Source organism: Aquila chrysaetos, chromosome 8, assembly GCF_900496995.4.
Source record: "Aquila chrysaetos chrysaetos chromosome 8, bAquChr1.4, whole genome shotgun sequence".
Classification (NCBI taxonomy): domain Eukaryota; kingdom Metazoa; phylum Chordata; class Aves; order Accipitriformes; family Accipitridae; genus Aquila; species Aquila chrysaetos.
In genome coordinates, this window is record NC_044011.1 from 29392433 (window position 1) to 29416012 (window position 23580).

The 23580-nt window shown below is 40.5% G+C and overlaps 1 protein-coding gene across 1 annotated transcript in view; it reads right to left on the bottom strand.

The window, feature by feature from the left end:
- Positions 1 to 23580, bottom strand: part of PCSK2 (proprotein convertase subtilisin/kexin type 2) — a 114501-nt gene that overhangs the window by 85144 nt on the left and 5777 nt on the right. Inside the window, exon 2 of the mRNA XM_030021976.2 lies at positions 8852 to 8956. Within this exon, the coding sequence (XP_029877836.1) occupies positions 8852 to 8956 (105 nt within the window). The remainder of the gene's footprint in view (positions 1 to 8851; positions 8957 to 23580) is intronic.

Genomic DNA, 23580 nt, shown 5'->3' on the forward strand with positions numbered 1-23580 from the left:
CTGCTTGTATTATAATATTAAACAGACCCTACTGAGATTCAAGGCTGGAAATTGCACAGACAAATAACAAAGGCAAGGCCTGCTCCACAAAACAGAGACTCTATTCATCAGGCAGGAAACAAGAGGGAAACAGGAAAAAGCAGAGAGAGACTGCGGAGCAATGTTGCAGTCAAGAGAACAGACATCAACAATAAAGCAGAAACTTAACTAATGCCAGTTCAGCAATTTACAGGTAGCAGGGTGCAGGCTGAATGTGGTCAGCTATCTCAACAGGTTTTTGTAAAATTACTGAACTTCCACATGGTTACAAGTATTTCTGAGGTATAAAGCTCATTTTATTGGCTTACCCCACCTTACCCCAAGTATCACGTTCAGCGATATGAGAATTATATAATACGTGACTGGAAGCAACTTCAAGAGGTCATCTAAACCATCCCATGGCCCCGTGGAGGAATCAGCCACACCTGAGTCAGTTACGATCACTGTCTATCCTTGTCTTAAAACCACTAACCATGTGGACTCCACAGCCCCTGGTGGCACCAGGACTGCAGTGTGTCAGTACTTTTATTTTTTGGAAAATTCTATGTGAATCTGCACAGCATCGTCTTCACTTATCAGTCTATTACTTTCCAGTACATTAATGTATTTTTTTTCTAATAAAAATAGTTTTAGCTTACCCTGTAATTTTAGTTATACATTATTTCCATAAAAGACACATGTATGTTTAAGTTTGATGTCATTTTGATAGTCTGTTATTTTATTATGTGCAGCTAATGGTGCTCTTTCATATAATACAGCTATATAAGATTTCTAACATTCTTTAATGCTGCTGTTGATGGATTGGGTTTGTTTTTTGGTTTTTTTTTTGCTCCCTGAAGCTGTCTTTCTAGTTACAAATAGAAATAATAGATCAATTCGGCTTAGTTTTTATATCGTGCTGGATATAACTGCATTTGCTCCAGTAGCAAATTATTTGAAATATTTAATACTCCATACTCAGTAGCGTTGTGATATTTTACATTAGAACTGTAATGTACGTCACAATTACAATATACATACACAGTCCAAATACAAGCCAGAAATGCCACACTTAATACCAGGAATTCAAACTTAGAAACTGGGAAGTTCTTCAGCATATGCTTAACATACTCTGCAGTGAAGGGGACTACTGTGTCAACCTAAGTGACAGCTTAACTATCCGAATTACTCTAGACCTCATTATTTTTTATATCAGAGAGTTCTTTTTATTCTTATTATAGAAACTGACTTATGCAATAATTGTGATATCTCAGTTAAGGAGCAGCTAAGCACTTTACTGTTGGAGTCACTGTTGCTCAAGTATGCAAAACGTAGCTGGAGAGGGCTTTCTGTAAGCAGTTAATCTCCATCAACCCTTACTGGGCAGGTATAGAGTCTACAAAGGCCAGAGACAATAAGAAGTAGGAGGACTCCCTCAGATTCAGTTTTCAAAAAGCAATCACAGGGAATTTAGCAATCATTATTTGCAGTGACAACAGCCATGCTATGTGTATAGTAGAGTCATGAACCAAACTTGCTACTTCACTGAATTTCCAACTTCTTTCTTTTGACATTATCATAAACACAATGTCATGGCCTAAAGACTAGTTTATCTTCTGTACTCCAGAGGCACAGCAGTACCGCCTTACTTCTGTCAGCAGTGCAAGAGGGGCAAAGTAGTGGGAAAACTTTTTTCCTCATTTATCAGACACCTAAATCTCCTCTTTGCAGCCCTGTTGATACCTTGTTTGGAGCTACAAAGATCATACAAAACAAGTAATGTATTTCCTACAATTACTTATCTTTGTCCTACTAGCTGTATGATCCATTCTCTTTCCAGGTCTGAAGTGCAGGCTGAATTCACCCTTCCCATGAACTGACTAACTACATCTGACTTTTGCATCTGACTTTTTTACATCTGACACTGTGCTGTAACCTCTGCTGCTTCTTCCTTTTCATCTTCTCAGATAACCCCAGTCATGAACCTGTACATTTAAATAAGCATCCACCAATATCTGCAAACAGTCTAAATATCATAAAAGCAAAATGCTTCATTTAAGTGTTACAATTATCTCAGTAATAAGACATACACCAGATCAATTATCAGATGATCTAATACACACAGCTGACTAGAGTTTCCTCAAGAAAATCGTTTTTTTTCTTATAATGCTTGCCAACTGGCTTCATTATGAATTAGAAATACAAAATCTTTGAAAAGGGCCCTGAGCTGTACGGGAAAGCAAAACAAATATAGTTCAAGATGGTATCAACTGAAAAAGTTATTAACACAAGAACAGGTTTCCCTCTGTGAACCAGAACAGACTCTTGGAACCCCTTCCTCAAATACACTGGATAAAACATAAGACAACTTACACCACAAACAGGTAAACCAGGGATCCATTCACAGAAGACACTGCCTGTTTTCTGCACAATATGCTTCATTTTGTCAGGATGATTGATGACAAAAACGTTCACCAAGCAAGAACTGAAGACAAGCTGGCAATGCAGCTTCAACCAACAGTGTGTAGGTTTGAGGGTGGCTGGTTTTTCTTTTCAGTATTGGAAAGAAGACATTTCCTCTAATGAGTTTTCCTTGGCTGTTCAATATTTATTACAGGTACTTAAGCTGAGCTTTTATTACTTAATGTTCCATTTCCTTCCAAAAGGATAACACCAATGCTCATGTAAAGCTGCCCTATAGTCCCATAAAATTGATGGCAGCTCCAAACTTTTTGTGGGCATAATCCTACCAGCATGCCAGCCCCATGACAGCATATATTAGGGCAAAACTCTAAATAAGCTTCACTGGGAAGTGTGTCACCCCTACCACGTGCAGCACGAATTTACATAAAACAGTTGAAAACATGAAGGGCTTTTTATCCTGCCATTTTCTCCTGTCTCTCCATCCTAACACACACATCCATACCTCCCCATATGGCAGAGAACTGGCCGGGGGACCTGAAGCCTCCCCTTAAGATTTGAGACTGGGTAGCAAGTCTTAGGCACTACATTCACTTTATACAACGTTTATTCCGACAGAAGTTTAAAGTTTTGTATAGATCTGGGGGCACTACTGTGGTGAACTGCATGGAAATTTATCCCTCTACCTGCAAAGGGAGTTGACAACAGGATTACAACAGTGCACAGGTCAAGTGCTGGCCCTTTCCTATGGGATGGACTTTGGTATTGCCACCCCTTCACTTTTGGGAGCGAGCCAGCTTTCTTCTGAGAGGGCAGAGGCATCTTGGGATACCTTCCAAGCTTTGATCATAAACTTACCAGGGAACAAAAGTTACCAGCACTGGTCAGGAAGCTGAGAAATCAAGATGTGGGGCATAGAGCAGGAGTAAAGATGCCAAATATAGCCATTTTAATTTAAAAAAAATACCCCACCTGTAAATTGCTCCTGTTGCTACGTTCCAGGGACAGAATTGCGTGTCTCCAGTACCAGAAGGCTGGAGGAACAGGTTACGTACGCCTCCACAACAATTACAGAGATCTGACCGAATCTGCAAGGAAAGCTACAATGGCTCCTACTCCCTGCATCCCCAGGTCACTGCAGTCGACTCGCTGGAAAACTGGGTACTCCTGATCTTATCAGGAAGATTTTCATTTTTGCAAAGGGGAAGATCTGAACTTGCATCTAAGGGAGTGAGGCAAAAGACTCCAACTTTAACCCATCTCAAGCCTGTCATTAATGCTGCCAGAAAGGGCATTGCAAGTTGACTTACATTGCACTGCCATTGCTAAGGGCTGCTGCTTGTTAAGCAGCAGTGGTTTTCCCAACCTACTGGCCCTCCTTGCCCCTGTTAAAGGTGACCATGGATGAAATACCTGGCTCCAGCAGCACTTGGCAACCCCCTGCCTGGTATCACAGGGCACTTCTGCCTTCACAGGTTGCAACAGTCCAACCACAAGCCAGTCATGTTAAGGGGGCATGGGAGAGATCTGAGGCAAGGAAGGATATGGAAGATTTTGATTTATTTAATTAAAAGCTTTCATCCTCTCCATTTACAGCCCCCTTTTCTTCCCTTGTCCCATGACACAAGCAGTTTGGGAGTACTGTTAACCATGGGCACCTAGAGACTATGCCTTGAAGAAGTTGCGCATCTGCCCTCCCCAGACTCCTGTACCAGCACGGGTATCAACCAAGTCTCCCTCTCCAGTCCCTTTCTGCAACGTAACGATTGCCATCACTGGGATGTTTATCTCCAAAGAAGTCATCATCTAAGTGCCAAACTCACTCACTCTCAGTGGAAGATTCTCATTTCACCTTCCCCCGCCGCATGTATATATTTATTCCCCCAACACCAACAGAGATGCACTTGCATATAGATATCAGTAATGGGACTCAGCTCTTCTCTGTATATTAAAGCCTCTTTCTTGAGTGGATTAACCTTGGCAGCTGTCTGACAGGAGAGACTGTGTGGGAGGAAAATGGTTTTATCTAAAACTTGAAAGAAAGCAAAATAATCTTTGAGAGAACAAACTGTGTTTCAACTCTTGCTCTTCAGTGGAAGACTATTTACTAACAGAAAATACCCAACAACAGCAAAAATACAAAAGTATTGCTCTGAAACATAACTTAACGACCATGCATTTTTTCTTTCCTTTACTTATTTGTCCACTTTTCAAAACATTTATTAATAAAACAGCTGAGACTCTCCACAGAAGGCCAGAATCTAAGTCAGTTTTGAAAATCAAAATGAAGCAAATCCCATGATTTTCTTTTAGCTATGGTGGAGCAGGAAAGGTCTCTGCTTCCCATCCTGCCTCTACTGTACTTCCAGAGACAGGAAACCTAACAAACAAAACAGTATGAAGTATCTCTGTATTTCAGATTTACTTTGCCAGAGCACTCACGCTGATAACATATACCACTGTTCCTCATAATTAAAACTGAAGTTTGCTCTTACAGAAGCTGTATTTCCCCTTGCTTGCAGGGAAGCCTCCCTTGGAAAAGGTCACCTTGCTCTGAAGTTGCACTCAGGAGGCAGCATGCTTGATGTTGATGTGGACACCTTGTTTCCAGTCTCTCCAATCTACCCCTGTGCTTCTCCACCTCCTCCTAAGCTCATGGGCTGGCTCCATGACCAAATCACTCAACCTTTTTTTTCTGACTCTGGGCTCTCGTTCCAGCCTGTCCCACTTATTCTCTCCACACCTTCATGATGATGTCTGGTCCCACCCTGCTCTGGCCCTCATTGGCTTTATGTTGGTTGGTCGGGGCCCTTGCCCCTGCTGTCACCCTGCAGTTTCCTCCCAGCTGTGTGCACCCACGGATCATGGCAAGCACTGCCTCCCTGCCTGCAGCTCCAGGGCAAAGTACAGCAGCTACTTAAGTGAAGTTTCCCAAGGCAAACAAGCCTAATAGCTGACCTTTTGGTCTGAGAAATTTCAGCTAAAGCAATTAACAGATCAAGGCAGACAAAAATGCAATTTTGCATGGAGGATGCTGGATATCTTGCTGCTATGTCTTATCTCATTAAAAATTCCAGCTTTAAGATGCAGAAATGTTTAAGGGACTTTCTCCCACCCCCACCCCCCAAATCTATTTGGCACCAAAGGTACATACTGTAAAATAACAAAATACAAGTGCACCTGGAAATCATGGAAATTTGCAACTGACACAAAAGAGTTGTTTCTCAGCAAACCTCTCCTGGAAGGTTCTCTGTAACTCAGAGAACGTAATTTAAATAACTAAACAGTCTCCATTTGAAGCAGTTCAATTCACTGTGGCATTTGCCATCCTGACAGTGAGGATCCCTGGGAGGACTGTAGTGACAGCAAAAGCCACAGTGCTTCATGCACCTGCACTTTTTTCTTGAATAGTTCAATAGCACAACACACTATATGACACTATAACATATGCCTTCACCTGCTGCCAGCACTGCTGCAGGCTTCAGCCACACTAATGTATTAAATAACGTCAAATCCATTGTATGTGAGGTTGTTCTTCAGAACAAAGATTCAGTTCTTGCTGGATCTCTAGGAAGGCATCTTAATAATGCTCCATTCCCACCCCCTTGACAGTGATGATGTTTATCACAGAACCACTGTATAAGTTTAGCATATCTCCAAATTATTTTGGTAAAAACACTGAGTGAATTTTACAGAACAAAGCTTTTTCGAGCATGTTAAAAGACATGCAAAGCATGAAAATGATGCAGTAACCTGTTTGCATAGTGCTCTGCCATCTATGTCCCCAGACTCTTGAAAAACTGACATGGGTCCTCAAGGGATTTACTTGATTAAAGAACATTAATTAATTGAGTGAACATCTGTGCTGTTTTTCAACTAATAATTAAAATTAGCTAGGAATTGTAATCTCCTTAAAAGTGAAACGTATACAGAATAACTGCAGCCCACTTTCTCACAATATTTGGGTAGGGCGAAGCAACTACAGCATTTACCATAATGGTTCCCGAGAGATTTGTAAGGCCCTGTGGTGGAAGTTTGCTTCCTGGCTAGCCTGACAACAGGAACATTTTATTCTTGGCTTCATGCATTAACGTATTAACCATGACAGTGCTGACATTTGTTGCTAAGTTAAATTGAATGTAAATGATCTAGAAAGCTGCCATTAAATTTAGAAATTATTTTTGGAGTTTGAAATTAAGTACTGTCAACACAACTCATGTTTCCACTTATACGCAAATATGACAGGAATTTTAATGACTTCTCCAAACTCCATGTATAAAAGAAAGAAGGTAAATAAGAGTAATGATTTTAATTGCTCTCAAACTGTATCACAAAAAGCAACCGACGTATATGGTATTTATCATAAAAGCTCAAGGACTACCCAACAGGACAGAGTAAGTAGGAGGTCTAGATGAGAAAATATCATGTTACATGTGGAAATGAAATGTTGCTTCCACCCCTCTTCCATCCCCCAGTGTAACCCATGAGGTCAGGATGCAGGTCAGGATACACCCAGGATCATCCTTTTCCTCACATGGGAGATATTCTTAGTTATTTAAACACAGGGCTTTATTCCCTGAGATCAGAGGGAGCCAAGGAGAGCTGAGCCATTGGTATGCAGCACCAGGAAGAAGTGGAGATTAACAGCAAAAACGAGATTTTATTGCACGTGACAGAAGCCAACTAAGACTCTAGAGACCACAAATATCAGATGACTGCAAAAGAGAACATCTCCAAACTAGAAGGTAGATTCATTTAAGCTGTTCCTGATCGCGCTGCAGACACCTAGTCTAGAGGTAGCCAATGCAAGAGCCAGTCTGGAATTAGTACATGAGTGCTCAGCCATGTAATACGAGGCTGCAGTGAGAGTTGGTGGATTCATACAAATATCATAGATAATTGTAAAATTTTCAGAGGCTTACAGAAATATTTATTTCCAGTAGAGTCACCTGCACAATGACTGTACTCAGTCACTAGTTTGCAACGTACTCGCTTAGTTGTATGCTTTTTCTGAAATGGCTTTGAACAAGATTGGGTGGTTCAGGGAAATTAAAGACACCTCTCTCGGGACGTTTGCTTAGTACTCACTAATTGTAGATGGTTTCTCAGTGGTTTACTTTCTGATCCCTGCTTGCTAAACAAAACGAGGGAAGCCTGATAATTTCTATTCAAGGCAGGTTGAATGGGTCTCTTCCTCATAGGCCCTCACCTGTACCTGGTACCAGCTTTAGAGAAGGGGGCCAGGAAGAGGTACATTACAGCACTGGAAGACCAGCAGCAGCCCCAGGGAACCTGCCAGCATTCAGGTCTCAGCATCTCAGGATGAAGTGATGGGGCAGGCAGCACCTGGAACCTGTGTGGTTCACTCACATGGCTCCCAGTCACAGGAGCTACCAACCATGTACATCCCAGTTGGACCTGGGCCCAGAACCACTTCAAATTTCTGCAGAAGTAGGAAAGTTAAGCTGGGAATTCAGACCTTGCTTGTTCTGGTGTCACAACAACAATTATGATCTTATTTAACCTATTTTTCTTTTCTTCCTACTCAATTTTTCATTTTCATAGGTGTTCCAATACCATATAATATCTGGCAATAAAATGCTGTCTGGAACAAAACTGTTCCCCCTCTTTTTTGCTCACAGTGCAGAGAGTTTAAATCCTACTGAAGGATTAAAAAATAATCTATTTGCTGTCATGATATCATTCCTCAGGCTTATCTACTTTCTTTGGGCAGTAAATACACTTTTTGTGCTACCTGGCCCCACTCCAGCCCACTATTATACTGGTGTAAAAACTCTGAAGAAAAGAAAAAAGAATTTGCTAGTGCCAGCTCATAGCCTTCTGCAAAAGGGGCCTTTCCCTCCTCTCTGAGGGGTTTATGATTCTGAAAACTGAGAACACCAGACTGTGAGGAAGAGCCTCTAAAAGAAATACTGAAGTTTGACAGCATACACTCTTTTAGCATCTGGTGCGTACACTATTCTCTGAGAAAAAGTCCCAGCGTGACTGCAGAAAAAATGCCACCATTCACACCACGAGGTATTCTGGGCTGGATGACCTATGGACTAGCAGGATGCATGGAGGAGGACGATGATGAGATGTACCCTGGATGGCCCCTCCCCACAGTACAGCGACAAGAGTGCACTGAGATGTCCTGGAGACTATGGCATCACTGAGTCTTACTGGAGAGAGGATACACCTCAGAGGATGTAAGAGTATTTGTAGCAGTGAAATAAAAATAAAAGATGAGGCTGTTTGGGAGGCGTGTGCATACAGCAGTCACCAAGCTTGAAACTAGCATGGGGGAAAAAACTGTAGCCATAACTACATATTTGATCATCACCCCAATCTCATAAAAAATAGTGTGTGTCACAAAGAAAATGTTAGGTACACATAAAGATGAAACACTTACCCTGGAATCCTTTTCCAAGTGAAGCTTGTGTTGAAGACTACGTCTTCTCCTGGCCTTGGCAATACCATTGTGATAAAAGAAGTATCCAGTATCTAAAAAAGGGAGCTGAGGAAAAGAGAGAAAGAAAAAAACATCATGGAGCTACTGGCTGCTAATAAGGATGACATGGAAAATTTTCACCTGTGAAGTGACTCAGGAATCCACAACACAACTTGTTAAGAGCTACGCCAAAGGGCCCAAATCACTTTTGAGAATGTCACTTCTAAGTTACTTTTGAAAAGCGTGCCCAGCAGCATTAAAGTTATTTGCTATGGGTTTACAATGCGTAACTTCACTAGTATACACTTGGTACTATTTTCACCTTATGTTTAAGGTCAACAGTGCCAATATTTCTGAAGGGCTTCCCAAACCACATCAGGATTATTTCCTACTTCCTGAAAAAGCCATAATAAAAGAACAAAATGAGCCGCAAATTATCTGAAACTACCACAAACCATACCATCCTTCAGCAATAAGGTGTTACACAAGTGCTTTTCTGAGCCATTATAACGCACCTGAGCTGATGCCGTAAGCAGTAAGGCAGCAAGCAGAGTGATTTCCACTCTCCGAAAAATATATTTGGAATTTCTTCTGAACACCAGCAAATGGAACATACAAAGAATATTAAGAAAACAGCCAGCTCACAGTGTCCAGGTGGGAACAGTCTTGTACAGCTTTACTAAGACATTTAGGCAGCAAGAAAACACCTCCTGAGGGCTTTCCAGCCCCACCCAAGGCAGGTGCCAGGGAAGGAAAACATATGTCTGTTATTAAATGCATCTCTCTCTGCAGGATTGGCAAAAAGTGACCGGAAGGCTAGTAGACATTTAGCTTTGAGAAGGCTAAAAGACATGGTGTTAGGAGAACAGCATCCCACGTCCAGCAGTCAATTAGAAAGTTCCATTTGCATCTCAAATTCTACAGCTTTTTCCCCATTCCAACTTAATAGGGAGATCCTGGTTGAATGTTTAAAGCTAAGCAAGTAACTGCATATTTTTAAACTAAGCTTCTCTTTGTAAAAGTTGAAAAAAAATGGGCTCTTGTTGGGAAGTTATATGTTAATGTTATGAACATTTCAACTTCAAAGGTTAGACTACCCTGCATGTAAAATAACTACTTAAAAGAGATATTCCAGAACAGCCGTGACAGTGCTGTTCCTCTCCTTTTTATTATCCATACTACATGATAACGTAAACCTCTTAGCAGGAGCTCAAAGTTCTTTACTGAAAAACTGAGACAGACATCTAGACAGAATATTCATTGTGAAAACCTGGGCTGAATAAGGGTAGCGGGATCTTGCTGCCATAAAACAGATTCTTTTCCTGTATACAGGTATATACAGTTCACAAATATAATTTTTCTTCTATGAAATTATCTCCTGTTTCATTAAATCTATCACTATACCTGGTGGAGTTCTGCAAATATATTTTGGCATACATGTGGAACAGTGTGGAAATGGAAGATTCACAGTTAATTCTGAAAGTTTAAAATTTGGTCACATTCCAAAAATGAGTATGTGAGGTTTTATTTTTTTTTTCTACAAAGTCCTTTTTTATGTTAATTGAAACATTTAATATCAATGAAATCAAAGTATTTTATTTTCATTTCTTAAATTCCATTGTGTATGATATATAACGCATAAATGCAAAGTAACTTAAAAAAAAAAAATCAAAGCATTCTGTTCTGATAAAGAGACCTCTTCTTAAGTGTATATAAAAAGGTTAAGGAGATTTCATCAAAATCATTATGGTTCCTTGGAGCTGATTTGCAGGGCTGACTGGAAAGCTTTTCTGGGCAAATAATCAGAATGTTTTGCATCAGCTCCATACCCATGTGAAGAATACAACAGCTCAGGCAGAAGGAGAAATGAGACTATGAAAGCTCATGACAGTGGCCACAGGAGTCTTCTATGCTTCATATTCATCCTCAGAGCTGCAGCTCTTGAGGCTCAAATTCTGTCTGGGTTTAGGTCATTTTTTAAACAGCAGATTTATGCTTAAAAAAAGCCTATACCTGACATCTTTACCAACTAGGTAATCAGGTATTTCCAAAATCCAGAGTTTGGCAATAGATCTGACTGTCCAAGAAACAGCCCTTCCCCCGTGTCAGATACGTTACTCTATGCCTCAAAAATATGCAGGGAAAAAAAATCTAAATAGTCATATCAGTTACAGCTTGAAATCCATCTTGCCATGTTAACCATTACCATCCATCGCAAGCTGTGGTCCAATTACCCCTCTAATTCTCTCAGTGAAATCAGGCTGTTTTCCTTCTTTTTATCTCACTATCAAGCATTCAAATCAATTCCAGTCAAATATTGATCTTGATGTTCTTCCATTAAGGAAGATTCTCAGCAATTTTGAAGATATCTGGAAATATGTAACACGTTCATTTTCTGTGTAGGGTTAGTTTCTAGTGCCACTTAGAATGAAGCAATATATTATATAGTAAACTTTTAAAGCCTGACCATAAGCAAAAGCCATTACAGTTAGTACAACAATGATCAGATTTATGGACAAAATCATGAATAAGTTTGACAGAGACTATTCCACTCCTTCCACAGATATCCCAGTAATCTTTGAGGAACTCGGATATTTTACAGTTCATATGGTTTCCACACTCATTCAATGAAACTCGGCAGGGGGACAGAGAGGAAGGCAGCTAAGTGAGGCAATACATCAAATATGACATCGTCAAACATCATGGATTGTGAATAATTAATAGCAGAAACCAAGCAATTTACAGGAAGATTCTAAACTCTTCAGTAAATCCTTAAAATTAATGAACGTACAGACAGGAGAAGTCAGACGCCAGCAAAGGGCCTAAAATGTTGCACCCTTTGATGAGGATTTTGCATTGAGATCTATGAATACCACAAGCAACCACTGAAGTGCTCCGGTTTTGATGAACTCCTGCTACTGAGTCAGTAACTCCTCTGCAGCAACCAAACGGCAGGACACAGGTAGCTCCCAGCAGGGTTTACATTCCTGCTATTAGCTTCTCCAGGAGGTCTACTCTGATTTGGAGCTAGCGAAAAACAGCAAATAGCAAAATGAACAGTGCATGTAATGAAGTGAAATGAAAACAGAAGGGCTCCTGTACTGCCCTGTAATATTCTCGTTGTAAAGCTGGAATCGTATTTGAGTAAAATTCCTATTTCAGCAGCAGCAGGCTCTGCATGTAACACGGAGAAATAATGCCCTCAGCCTGGTGGCTCAGGTTCTTTCTGTAAGATAGAAGCAAAGCTTCCTGCCCTCAGAGAAAAATTAGCAATTATGTAACAAAACTAATTACTGAAAAGCACTTGAATATTCAAGTGAGGAGGATTATTTAGAGTTAGAAAAGGGTCTACTATTGCCTTGATGTATAAATATGGTCCAATACAAAGTAGGACTCTGAGAATCTCAGGAATTACAGGCATTTTGTTACTTGCAATATTTGTATAAAATTACTGGGGAAAAATAAAATAGTTTCTTCCTTTCTGTTCTCTTAAACTGTTTTTATCTCAACCCATGAGTTTTACCTTTTTTCCTTCCAATTCTCTCCCCCATCCCACTGGGTGGGGGGGAGCGAGTGAGTCGTTGCGTGGTGCTTAGTTGCTGGCTGGGGTTAAACCATGACAAAAGGACATCAATATCAGCTGCAAAATGGTGCAGTGTTTAAAGAAAAGAAGCCACAGAAAGACTACATTCAGATACTCTTCCTCATTCTAAAACAGCAGCACTGGAGCCACCTTGGGCAGAGCTAACATTGAAAACAACCGTAAAAGCATCAGCATTGTGACCAGAAAAGCCTATCTGTAGCAAAGGTATTATAAAGCAGCAAAAAATGCTAAAAAAAAAAAATAAATTTTTGAACAGTTCAATAAAGCTGCCAGTGGCATCAGTACTTTACCTGCCTCTCAGTGAGAGGTCCAGCATTCACAGCCTGTCACTAGTTTTAAGAGGTGACAAATGCAACACAAAAACAAAGAGGAACCTTGGTTCCCATGCTTAGGTTTTACTGACTCCTCATCTTCAACATTAAATTTTACTGAGTCACTTCAGGGGTCTATCTACGTACATCTCACAAGCAAATTATGGTGCCCATAGAAAGCTTAAGAACAGATTGGATTGCCCCATCCTATTTTAACGGGACTGATCTCTGCCCAGTCTTCCCATGCCACCTTTCATGCTGTATCATGTAATGCAGCATCCCTACAGTACACTGCTAGCTTTTGCGCATTATTTCCACTGATTTCTCCCCGATACTGTAATATTCTAAAACCAACTTACTTGAATCTATTGTTAACGTTCCTTTCACGAGTTACCAATTGAGACAACAGTCCGTAACAACTTTCTTTTGAGCAAAATTATTTAAAAATACAAGGAAAAGATGATTTATAACAAGTTATGCCAGGGTCGCCTTCTTTGATTGTCACCAAAATCAGCATAAATGGATCCATCAGTGAACGAGATTCACAGAAAGCCCTCATCCAGCCAGGATGACAAAGACCCTCCTCAGGGCTCCTTGTTAGTATGAATACATGGCCAGCCACGCAAGGGTTCAAACACTGGTGCTAAAGAAACCCTTTGTCTGCTCCAAGGAAAAAAACAATACCCATCCCCCAAATTAAGGATTTTTTAAAATTTTTTTTTAAAGTATAATACAAAACATCTCTCCCCCACAGAGCCCAAGCACAGCTCCTGACTTTAAAAGGGGCCATAAATCTGCACAGGTGAGCTCTTTCATCCCATTACTGCTCAGTAATTACACCAACGGAAAATATGACCTAAAGCTGGCACAAGCAAATGTATTTGGAGCCTTCATGGGCCCCACAGGCCTCACTCCTTCAGTTGCCATTATAGCTGAAGCACAACAAAGTGCCTCCCAGCAGAAATTAGAAACCTTTTAGAAACCTTTTCATCCCAGTTTCACCAAATGCACTGAGGATGCTTATAAATATTCAATATGAATTTTTAAACTCCCTTTCTCTCATTTTCCCTCACCCCAATTAGCATTAGAAATCGTTTTACTTTTAAATACACAGATGGGAGCCAAGTCTGCAGTCAAAGGCACTCACTCACTATAGCGACAAGGGCCATGTAAGAGTAGAGCCAGCTAGAAACACAGGCAGCCCCAGGCACTGAAATAACACAGAACAAAGCGCGAACAAGAAAGGATTAATTCAAACGTTGGTGGAGAAATGTGAAATAGCACAGAGAACTAAAGCTGTGCTAGAGCTTACCCAACATGAAATCCAGTCCACTGTGTCCCCACAGCCCCAAGCAAGGATTTCACGCTTTCTCATTAGTGTGCTACAATTACTCTGAAGACTCAGCATGAGGATCCACACAAGCTCCAAACAGCCCTGAAGACTAGCACAGCCAGGTCCAGGTCTGAGTGTTATGAGTCAGTCTTCCTGGCTTGTTTCTCATTGCACCTGTGTCTTATTTAGCTGCCTCCGCCAAAGCCTAATCTGCTTATCTTGGCAAATCTGGCAGGTGGAGGTGTTAGCCATAGCTTTAACACTCCCAAAATATAAATCTCATATTAAAACATCATCAGAACATGATTCTTGTGAAATCAACTGATTAACACACAGTATATTTCTCCTACAAAATAATTCAGAAATGCCTGACTTAGATACTTACATATGTTTTCAGCTCTGTTTCATATACATAACCCACCACCTCATAAGGGAATCAGCAACAGGTGGTGGTAATAAGAAAGGATTGTAACTACTTGATTGAGAGATCCAGAAGTCAATGGAAATATTGTAATACACATGGTAACAAGGCTATCTGTTATTGTTATTTAGGATATTGGTTATCCTGTAAGAACATGGCAACCTTTCTTAAAAAGTTCTATTAAGTCTTTCTCAAGCTAGCAGAAGTAGTTTCCAATGGTTTCTGAAAGGTTCCCTCACCTCCACAGTGATCTGTCTTTTCCTCTAGAAACAGTGTAAAGTCAAATGTGATTTCCAAAGACTTTGCAGAATATATACCTTTGGATTTTATTTTATCCAAAAGGATAAAACAAAGCCTTTTGTCTAGTCCCTCCTGCATGCAGCAACCACAAGGTTAAACAGTCTTCCCAACAGCTGGACATGAGGGGCTTAGTAAATAAAGGGAAGTAAATGGAAGAAATGGAACCAGTTGTGGACTGCTGTTACACTTGCATGTCCAGTCTGTCCATGTGGAATTCATCTGAGCTCCCCATACAATTCATGGAAAAAAAAAAAGAGGCACTTCCAGACCATGATTCATCTAATTTGTTTTAGGTGGCCACATTAAAATGAGCAGAGCTGAGCCCCAGGAGCACCTCTTTCATGCCAAAGACTGTAAGAGGAGCACAGCTGCCCACATTCAGGTAGATCAATTCTGATGTTAAATGTCTAGTTCTCATTTTCTCATCAGTTTTGTTCTTACATTATCACACATAGTGCTTCCAAGCGCTTACAAAACATTGCTCCATTGGTTTGGTTTCAAGTTTGCAATATTTGGAATTTGATTTGCAATTGAATGAATCATACAGGTTTAATGTTTTACTGTATTTATATTGCTGTTAAGTTTGTCACTGAAGGGCAAGCAGGTAACAGTCATGTAAGTGATCAGTGACAAGACTGTGGACTTGCTGATAGTTTTATCGGTGAATTGGAGAAGCCATTTGAGGCTTTTAAAAGTTATTCTAGTTTATGTGAATGGATCTGTGCATTTTAGAGAGTTTCATCTGTTACTCCCCAGTAATCATAAAACCCATTATCGATTCAACCACATGCACTGTTGAAAGCAGGATACTTTCCAGATCTGAAGAAGAGGGTAATGTTCTTGCTTACACACTAGCACTCGCATTGGACTGTCTGGATTAATCCAGATCGTCCTTACCTGGAATAGGTGATTGTTACTGTTTGGCTGACAGCCTGAAGTGAAGGCTTAGCAATCATCATTATCTCCTCTTACATAGATGTGGAGGATCCTGCAAGAAGAGCACCTCAGCCAAGCCCTGAGTAATCCTGGAGCTCAGCACCCAGAAAAGTCACTGTGAACATCTAACAGTCACGTTGTCATTTTTAGTAGCAACAAATGGCTACTGGGAAAATGAGACAGCCCCCTCTAATCATTCAGCTACGCAGCTCCATAACAACCATACACAACAGATAAACATACACATAATTCAGAATAATAAAGTAAATACAATTCCATCAGAAGTTGAATCAATTAAATTTTCTTAAAACAGGTATCAGTAGCATAAAACGAATTTTTTCCACAATTTGGGAGAATTTTACTCATTCTGTTTAAAAAACCCAAACCAAACGCAACCAAGAAAACCCCAAAAGCCTCCCAAAAACCAGGAAAAGACAAACAGAAATTAGACTCCAGACATTCTTTAGGGGTACTTGCCCCTCGACCTAACTTTCCTAACTTGCTCATGTTAGTAGCAACTTTAAGGAACTGCTTCTCAACTGTGCAGTGTAAATGACATCACAGCCAGAAAGATGGTCAGTGCTTGACCCAGTTAATCCACTGTAGTTCATTTAGCCTGTGACAGTCAATGCTTTAAGAATACAGGGGAAAAAAGGATGGGACCCCAAAAGTGGTTTTGCTAGTTCTACATTTTATTACTAAAGGTGAACAGAACTTTTGCTGTAAGTGCCTGTCTCCTGCTTGGAACAATGGGGCTCCTCTGGGTATCCTGCCACTCTTTCAACATTCTTCCGTGTTTTCAAAGCATCTCCCAAGATGATAATACTCTGTGAAAATTTTCACACCTCAAATAATCTTCTTGCCAAGATCATTCTATCCAGGACCATTTAATTTGCTCCTTCCCTCTCTGCTGTAGGACAGAGCCAGGACTAAAACTCACAGGACATGAGTTTCAGCTGTATCCTAAATAATACTTGCAGCTTAGCCCTGGCCAATGATCTGAGAGTGTGTTCTTCAGAGATGCTGGGTAACCCCAGTGCCTCCTAATATGAGGAGAACCTCAGGCAATTACAGCTGTTATATTCTTGTTTCAGTTGCCTTGCATGTAAAATGGCATAGTCTAATAAGTACTTGTTTACTTATTTTATTTATTGATGGGATTCATTTAATTAATGTTTGCACAGCACTATAGACTGTGCTATAAAACTATAACTATGAAATGCCAAGTGCCACTGTAAACACATATTAATGGGTGTATCTACACATATAATACATATGTATGCAATCAGGTACCTCTTTAGCAACAAATATTTGGTAAATATTTTAATATGTTTAAATAATACATGATGGAAATCTCATCTTCATATCAGTACATCTGCCTTAGGGAAAACTCATATTATAAGAAATAGCTTGATTTAGTTACAGTCTGCAAATTTAAGTGACCATGGTATATTTCTAACTGAGCTGGATCAATACCGCCAACAGCAACTAGCGCTGCTAACAAAGGCTGCTTTGCCTCGCTCCTGATCTACAACCCATCTCTCCTTTTAAGCACATAACCAAACAGGCTGACTACTATTGTCACACAGGAACCTGGTGTCACATCATCTTTAAAAACACTGAGATAAAAGGCATGAGATAAAGTTTGCTATTTTTAAAACAGCATTAAGATGTAGCGTGCCCCAGCCACAAATTACTGGTCCTTATATTTCAAGGATGGAGAGGGGGCAAGACATGGCTACTCATTGACATTTCAGCAGAGCACTTCAGCATTATTTTTAAAATCTACGTCCATGTAGCAAAGTGCGTAGGACATAAACATGTGTGCAAGTGTTCAGCTAACGTAGCGCCTAAAAGCAACGTCATGAACTCAAGCTCTAATGAAGTAGTGTTATAAAAGCAGCTCAGACCAAAATTAGTTGGTTACTGACAAGAGCTACTCAAGAAAGCACAGAAAAGGTGAATGGCACTAATGCAAAGATGCTAGCCCTTACCAACACTTGAGGAAGATTTGTAGCTCTCTTTCTATTCAAAACCTTTATTCTTTCCTTTTTTCTCCATGTCTGTTTAATGCTAGGCTGCCAAGCAATAGCCGATTGACAGAAAGTGCTTCACAGGGATGTTTCTGTTATTAGACCACACTGAACAAGTCTTCCAGAAGCAGTCAATTCCCAGAAAAAATATGTGCTTTATGGAAGAGAAGCTGATGGGTAACAATTAGAAGCAAAACTGTGACATTAATGTACAGGGCGGCACAATGTTGCCCCCCCTCCCTTTTTTTTTAAACTTAAAATAGTAGGCTTGAGATGAGCAGGGCAAGAAAGCTTTAAGAAAAACATTTTCAGTGGAGCCAAGGAAAAGAGATTGGGACACTGCTGTTTTACGTATTTTTGTAAAGTTGCTTGACTGCTAAGAGAAAGTCATGGACTTTAATCCCCACTATTACAAGACCAGGTCAGAGGCAAATTCTGCCATTACTTACACCATCATGAATTGGAGAGAGCTCCTCTTGGCTCCAGTACACAACAGTACGAGTGTCACTTCACAACAGAGACTAACTACTCTGAGTGGGCTCAAGAGCTCCGTATTAGATGGAAGAAAAAGGATAACCCAAATCTGCCTCAATGTTAGCAATAATGATGAGAAAGGAAAGAAAATAGCACCACCACCTCTTCCCCTTCCTCCCAGGGCCTACCTCATTGACCTTTCAGGCAGCTGTGAAATAAGTCTTTTTACTGTTTGTTACTACCAATTAATAAATGGCAGAAGTTTATTGCCGGCAGAAACTGTGGCCAATCCAGTGTGTGCTGATATGTTATCTTGCTTTTATTACATCTGTCAAGCAAGGCAAATGAAGGTTTTTAATTAATCACTCAGCATGTTTCAGCCTTTAGAGCCTGGAATACTGGTTTCCCTACCAAAGTACAATATATTTAATGTGAATAAAATATGTTCAGTTAGAAGGGGAAAAAAGGGATTTTACAGAATGAAATTGAATGCTTTAATCCCCATCAGAAGAAAGAAGAAAAAAATCCACTTGCTGCTCTGTCTGGGTTTTATTCTGAACTATATCTAAGTTGTAGGAGAAATAGAATGGTTTTACAGTTAAGAGAAGAAAAGTACATTTGCCTGTTAAGTTTTGGGGTTTAAACAGTAATGTAAAAATTAACAGATGGAAATGGTGTGAAGACCAAACTTCAGATGATGTCCTGATCCACAACCATCATTCCACCAACATTAACAACCAACTTTTCCAAAACTGCAAATGTGTTCCAGTTGTGATTTTTGATACTACCTCACCCAAATTCAGAATTGACAGTTCCACTTTACAACTCGTTCAGAGTAACTTCTAAATCACTAAATTCAGTTGAAACAGAGTTCTAAAATTAATCGACACAGGGAAGCATAAGGTCCCTGTGGGACCAATGGGAATCCACCAGTCACGGTTATAGCTAATTCACCATATCTTGGCTGCAGCTAAAAACCTTAAACAGAAGCTTCTGCTGCACTCAGTGTTGCACAGCAGGTGGCAAAGACAGTGCTCACCCATAGAGTGGATGTCAGAATCACACTCCTTCGTTTCACTGGGGTTTCAGAAAGAATAAGTAGGGAGAAAGGAGGATCCTCTGTCATCAGGAGAAGGGAGGCTATATCCCGCCTCTTTTACTACCCATACAAGAAAGAGATTTACCTGTTTGGCTCTAGTGTGATATATCAGTACCAGTTTCTCTACTTAATAATAATAATTTAATACATATTTGTTGGGTTTCAGGTTTTCACAGTTTGGTTGTATACTCCAGGAGAAAGCAGCTCTGACATACTACCATTTTACTCATCAGGTAAGTAAATAATCTAGTTCAGTCATGAGTATCTGGGACACACTTGCCGACTGGTTTGATGTAAACACTGAGGTCGCTCTTTCCATTTGCTTTCTGTGGACAAAGAAGTTAAGAATGTAACATTTACACAAAAGTTTTGTTTGAGAAGGTAGATAATACATGACAAAGAACATTACATCCCAGTTCACTCCTTGAGTGAGCAAACTAGAGCTATCACTACCTAATTTATTTGTTTATAATCCCAGTGTATAAATGGTAAGACTGGGCTAGCTTGTAGTTTCCTTTTTTAGGTCCAAGCTCCCGCTACTTGCTGAACACAGCGAATGTTCAGTCGAGTTAAGACTGCTGAGCTACTGTCATAAACCAATCACCAAATCGGATTTCATGCTGGCTGATAAACTGTGCGTGGTGGCCATGCAGAATTTCACACAACACAACACAACACTGAATTCTCTCTCTCAGACAGCGCTCTCTGTCCCAAAGCATGGCCCAGGACCACTGAGCTGAAATTAAATCTCCATTTCAGTAGTATAGGGTTAGCTTTTTCAATAAACTTGAGAGTTAAATGTAGAGCTCGCCTTGATTTACAACAAGAGCAACACACCAGACTGCTTCAGGTTACTTAGAGAAATCCTGTCTTTGACAAATTGTCGAGCAGTTCGGCTTCCTCCCACCAGAGGCCAGTGATGGATGGAAGCTCTGGGCTGCTCACTGCAGTATTTATAACTGCCATGCAGCCAGCACCCTGTAGAGACCTGACCCATTTAATTATTCGAAAAAGTTGAAAGAAAAATTAAAAAAGAACAGGGTTTCTGACAACAAGGATAGCATTACAGGACAAAGGTAAATTTTAGATCTACAGCACTGAATTTGTTACTACAGCTCTCACAGAAACTAGCTACCCATGCTATGGACTGGAACTGCCCAGGAGAGTTTCCCAGGCATAGTATTTTAAGAAGAGCTGGCAGAATTTATCATTCATTTTAGCATTTTGGCTTGATTTCCACCTCACGGCATTTTCCATGAGCACGGACGTTTCTGAGGACTTTAACTGAAACTATCTACCAAATAAATTCTACATATGTTTCAGCAACTACTTTGTAAGTACTTTACTACAAGCATTTGAAACTTGAGTTGCATGGATTAATTTTAATTGGAATAATTCCATAGATGGATGAGGGAAAGGGTTCCATGCAAACTTCTCCTTAGCTACACTATAAAGTATTACCAGTACAACTATTCCAGGAAGTCTGATGCTTTTTTTTTTCCCCCCTTTTTGTTGTTGGTTTGGTTTTGGTTTTGTTTTTTTTTAGATCAGCGTGGTCTTACTGGTAAAAGCTCTAGTTTAAGCAAAATTTCTACTAATACTATTCTGATGTGGAATGAGTTAAAGATGTTAGCACTCCTACACTGATAGTAACAGCACTGCAGTTGGGTTTGTTTTCCCATTTTAACTACATCGGTACAGTTACAGCAGTAAAAGTTTTCTAAGAGTGGGTAGGGTGTTACATCTTGTCACCTGTCATATTTTGTGAGAAGGATAGAAGGCTATCTTCCACCTTCACACAAGGGCTGATTCTTCTAAAGGATAACAAATTCAAGCACCCCACAATGCACCTCAGTGCTTTTCTGAAGGAGCCAAGCCTAGCAGCACAGTAAGTCTCTGGCACCATTTGCCTGCTAATAAATGCCAAGGATGCCACAGGTTCTTAAATGGAAGCACTTTGAGCTGGGAGTGAATTGACAATTTATTTTGGTCTAGAGTTTTAATCTGGATTTGACTCCCAAGCTAGAAACAAAATGCTCTAACTCATTCGTAGTAACCTAAACCATCTGGGTCTGGTTGTAGGCACGGCAATAGGATCTGTCCATCTGGCCTGATACCAAAACCCAAGTCTTCAAGACAAGGTACTGTTACAAAAACAGTTATCCTTTTGCTACACAGCTCTACAACCTCAGGTCTGGGGACAAATTCAACTTTGCTCCAGGTAATAGCAACAGATATCCACACTGGCTCTTAGAAATGGCTCTCAGACTGCTCTCAACACATGGAAAACCTACTCAGAGGAATGAGAGCTTCAAATAGGGCCCCAGACAGAGCCACAACATATGGGATCCCAAAGTTCAAACACATACAGGCAATTAATCTATCCGTATGTTGCAGAGTCCAGAAATAGCCTGAAAGTCATCTACAAGAAAGCTATCTGGGCAGAAGGAAGGAGATCCCAGACTGACAGCAGGATGGTGATACCCTACTAATGAACTTTGTTTACCTAGTGCTGATATTAAAATAACACCTTTGACTATAAATTCCATAGTGCAGGTCCGAAATAGCTAAGGAACTGGCAGACTTGAAGTGAAGGAAACAAAGCCAGAGATCTGTTTCCTATACATTAATCCTGCCTCTCCTGGCACAAATCCTGAACTTCATTTGCATGGCACAGAAATCTCCACACACCATTATGATTCTTCTACACGGAGGCGTACAAAGGAGAGAAATAACCTGGGAAGCTGAAGTCACTACATGCAATACTTTGAAGGGATTTCAGAAGAGTAGGAAAAGGAGCATCACCAGGGTTAGGAGACATGGTACAGAGCCACAAGTGGTTTCCTGCCACAAAATGTCCACAAAGAACTTGTGGCTGCTCTGCTGGTGGTTCCCCCACCTCTCAAGTACTGTCCGGAGCAGGGGCTCTAGCAAACAGGTCAGGGGGCCACTTCTGGTTTCCGTGGTGTCATGCCATCCTAAAACTGTTGGCCAGGGAGGCTGGATCTGGTCTGGTCTGGTGGTGTGCTGGCAGCCTCTAGCAGCGAGGAGCCTGCGTGAGCTGTTCCCACTCCACTAGTTTTGGCAAGGTGGAAGAAAGGAGCAGGCGGCACCCGCCAGCATCCACACTTTGAGCTCTGATGCTCTTCAGCTGCGTAAGCCCCTCAGACCTAGAGCTACTTCTCGGAGCAGAAAGCTGTCCCTGGTAGCTTCATACCACACCACAACAAGCTTTCATCAGGCAGGCACTCAGGGCTAGACTGCAGGAGATAGGCTAGTACACACCATGTTCAGTTCTGATGTGCTGGGATCACTGCATCCTGCAAATGCTGTTCACTTCTTTGTATGTTTTCTACTTTTCTCCTTCACACCAGCAAACTAAATATAATTTAAATGAAAACAAATAACCGCACATCCCCAGTTGGGCTGCAGCATCAGAAAAACAAGTGAAAAAAGATTTACTCACAGCACATTTCCTGGGTCTCTACCACATGTTCAATTTCGCCAATAAGTTCAAGCAATATGGAATAAACATAATTATAAATGCAGGCATCTTTATAAATAGCTAGAATTTTGTATCTTTGTGTTTATTGAGCTGTAGCTCAGCAAACAAAACAAAACTTATCTGTAAAGGTAAGGTTTAATGTGCATGTTTTGTCAAGAAACAGAACTACATGATGTATTCAAAACAGTAATAGAGCAATTACAGCAGAGATCTATAGTAGGGGAGTCTGACCTTCTTGTTTTACACTCAAATAATAAATGCTATGAAAATCTGACATGGTAATTATTTTATACCTCAAACAGAACACTCACCGCCAACAAGCAGTCAGTTTGAATCTCTGGTAGAGAAGCAGCTCTACAGAAACTGGATTAAGGAGGTACTTGAGCCTGTGGTTTACATTCTTCTTCTTGTTCATAGTTTACAGCTTTCACATGCATAAGCAAGTACGTTTAAGTAACAGATTTTTTTTGTTTTGAGTTAGCCAGTTATAGCATTTGCTCCTGAGGCTACTTCTGCATCCAAGGCAGAATGCAAAATAAAAAAAAACCCAAACCAAAAAAGCATCATTTTGAAAAAAAATATCTGAGGCAAACGCTCTCCTAGCACAGAAAAACTCTTATTTAATTCCACTAACATTTCTCTTGAGAGTAAATAGGAGCAAATGGGACTTCCTA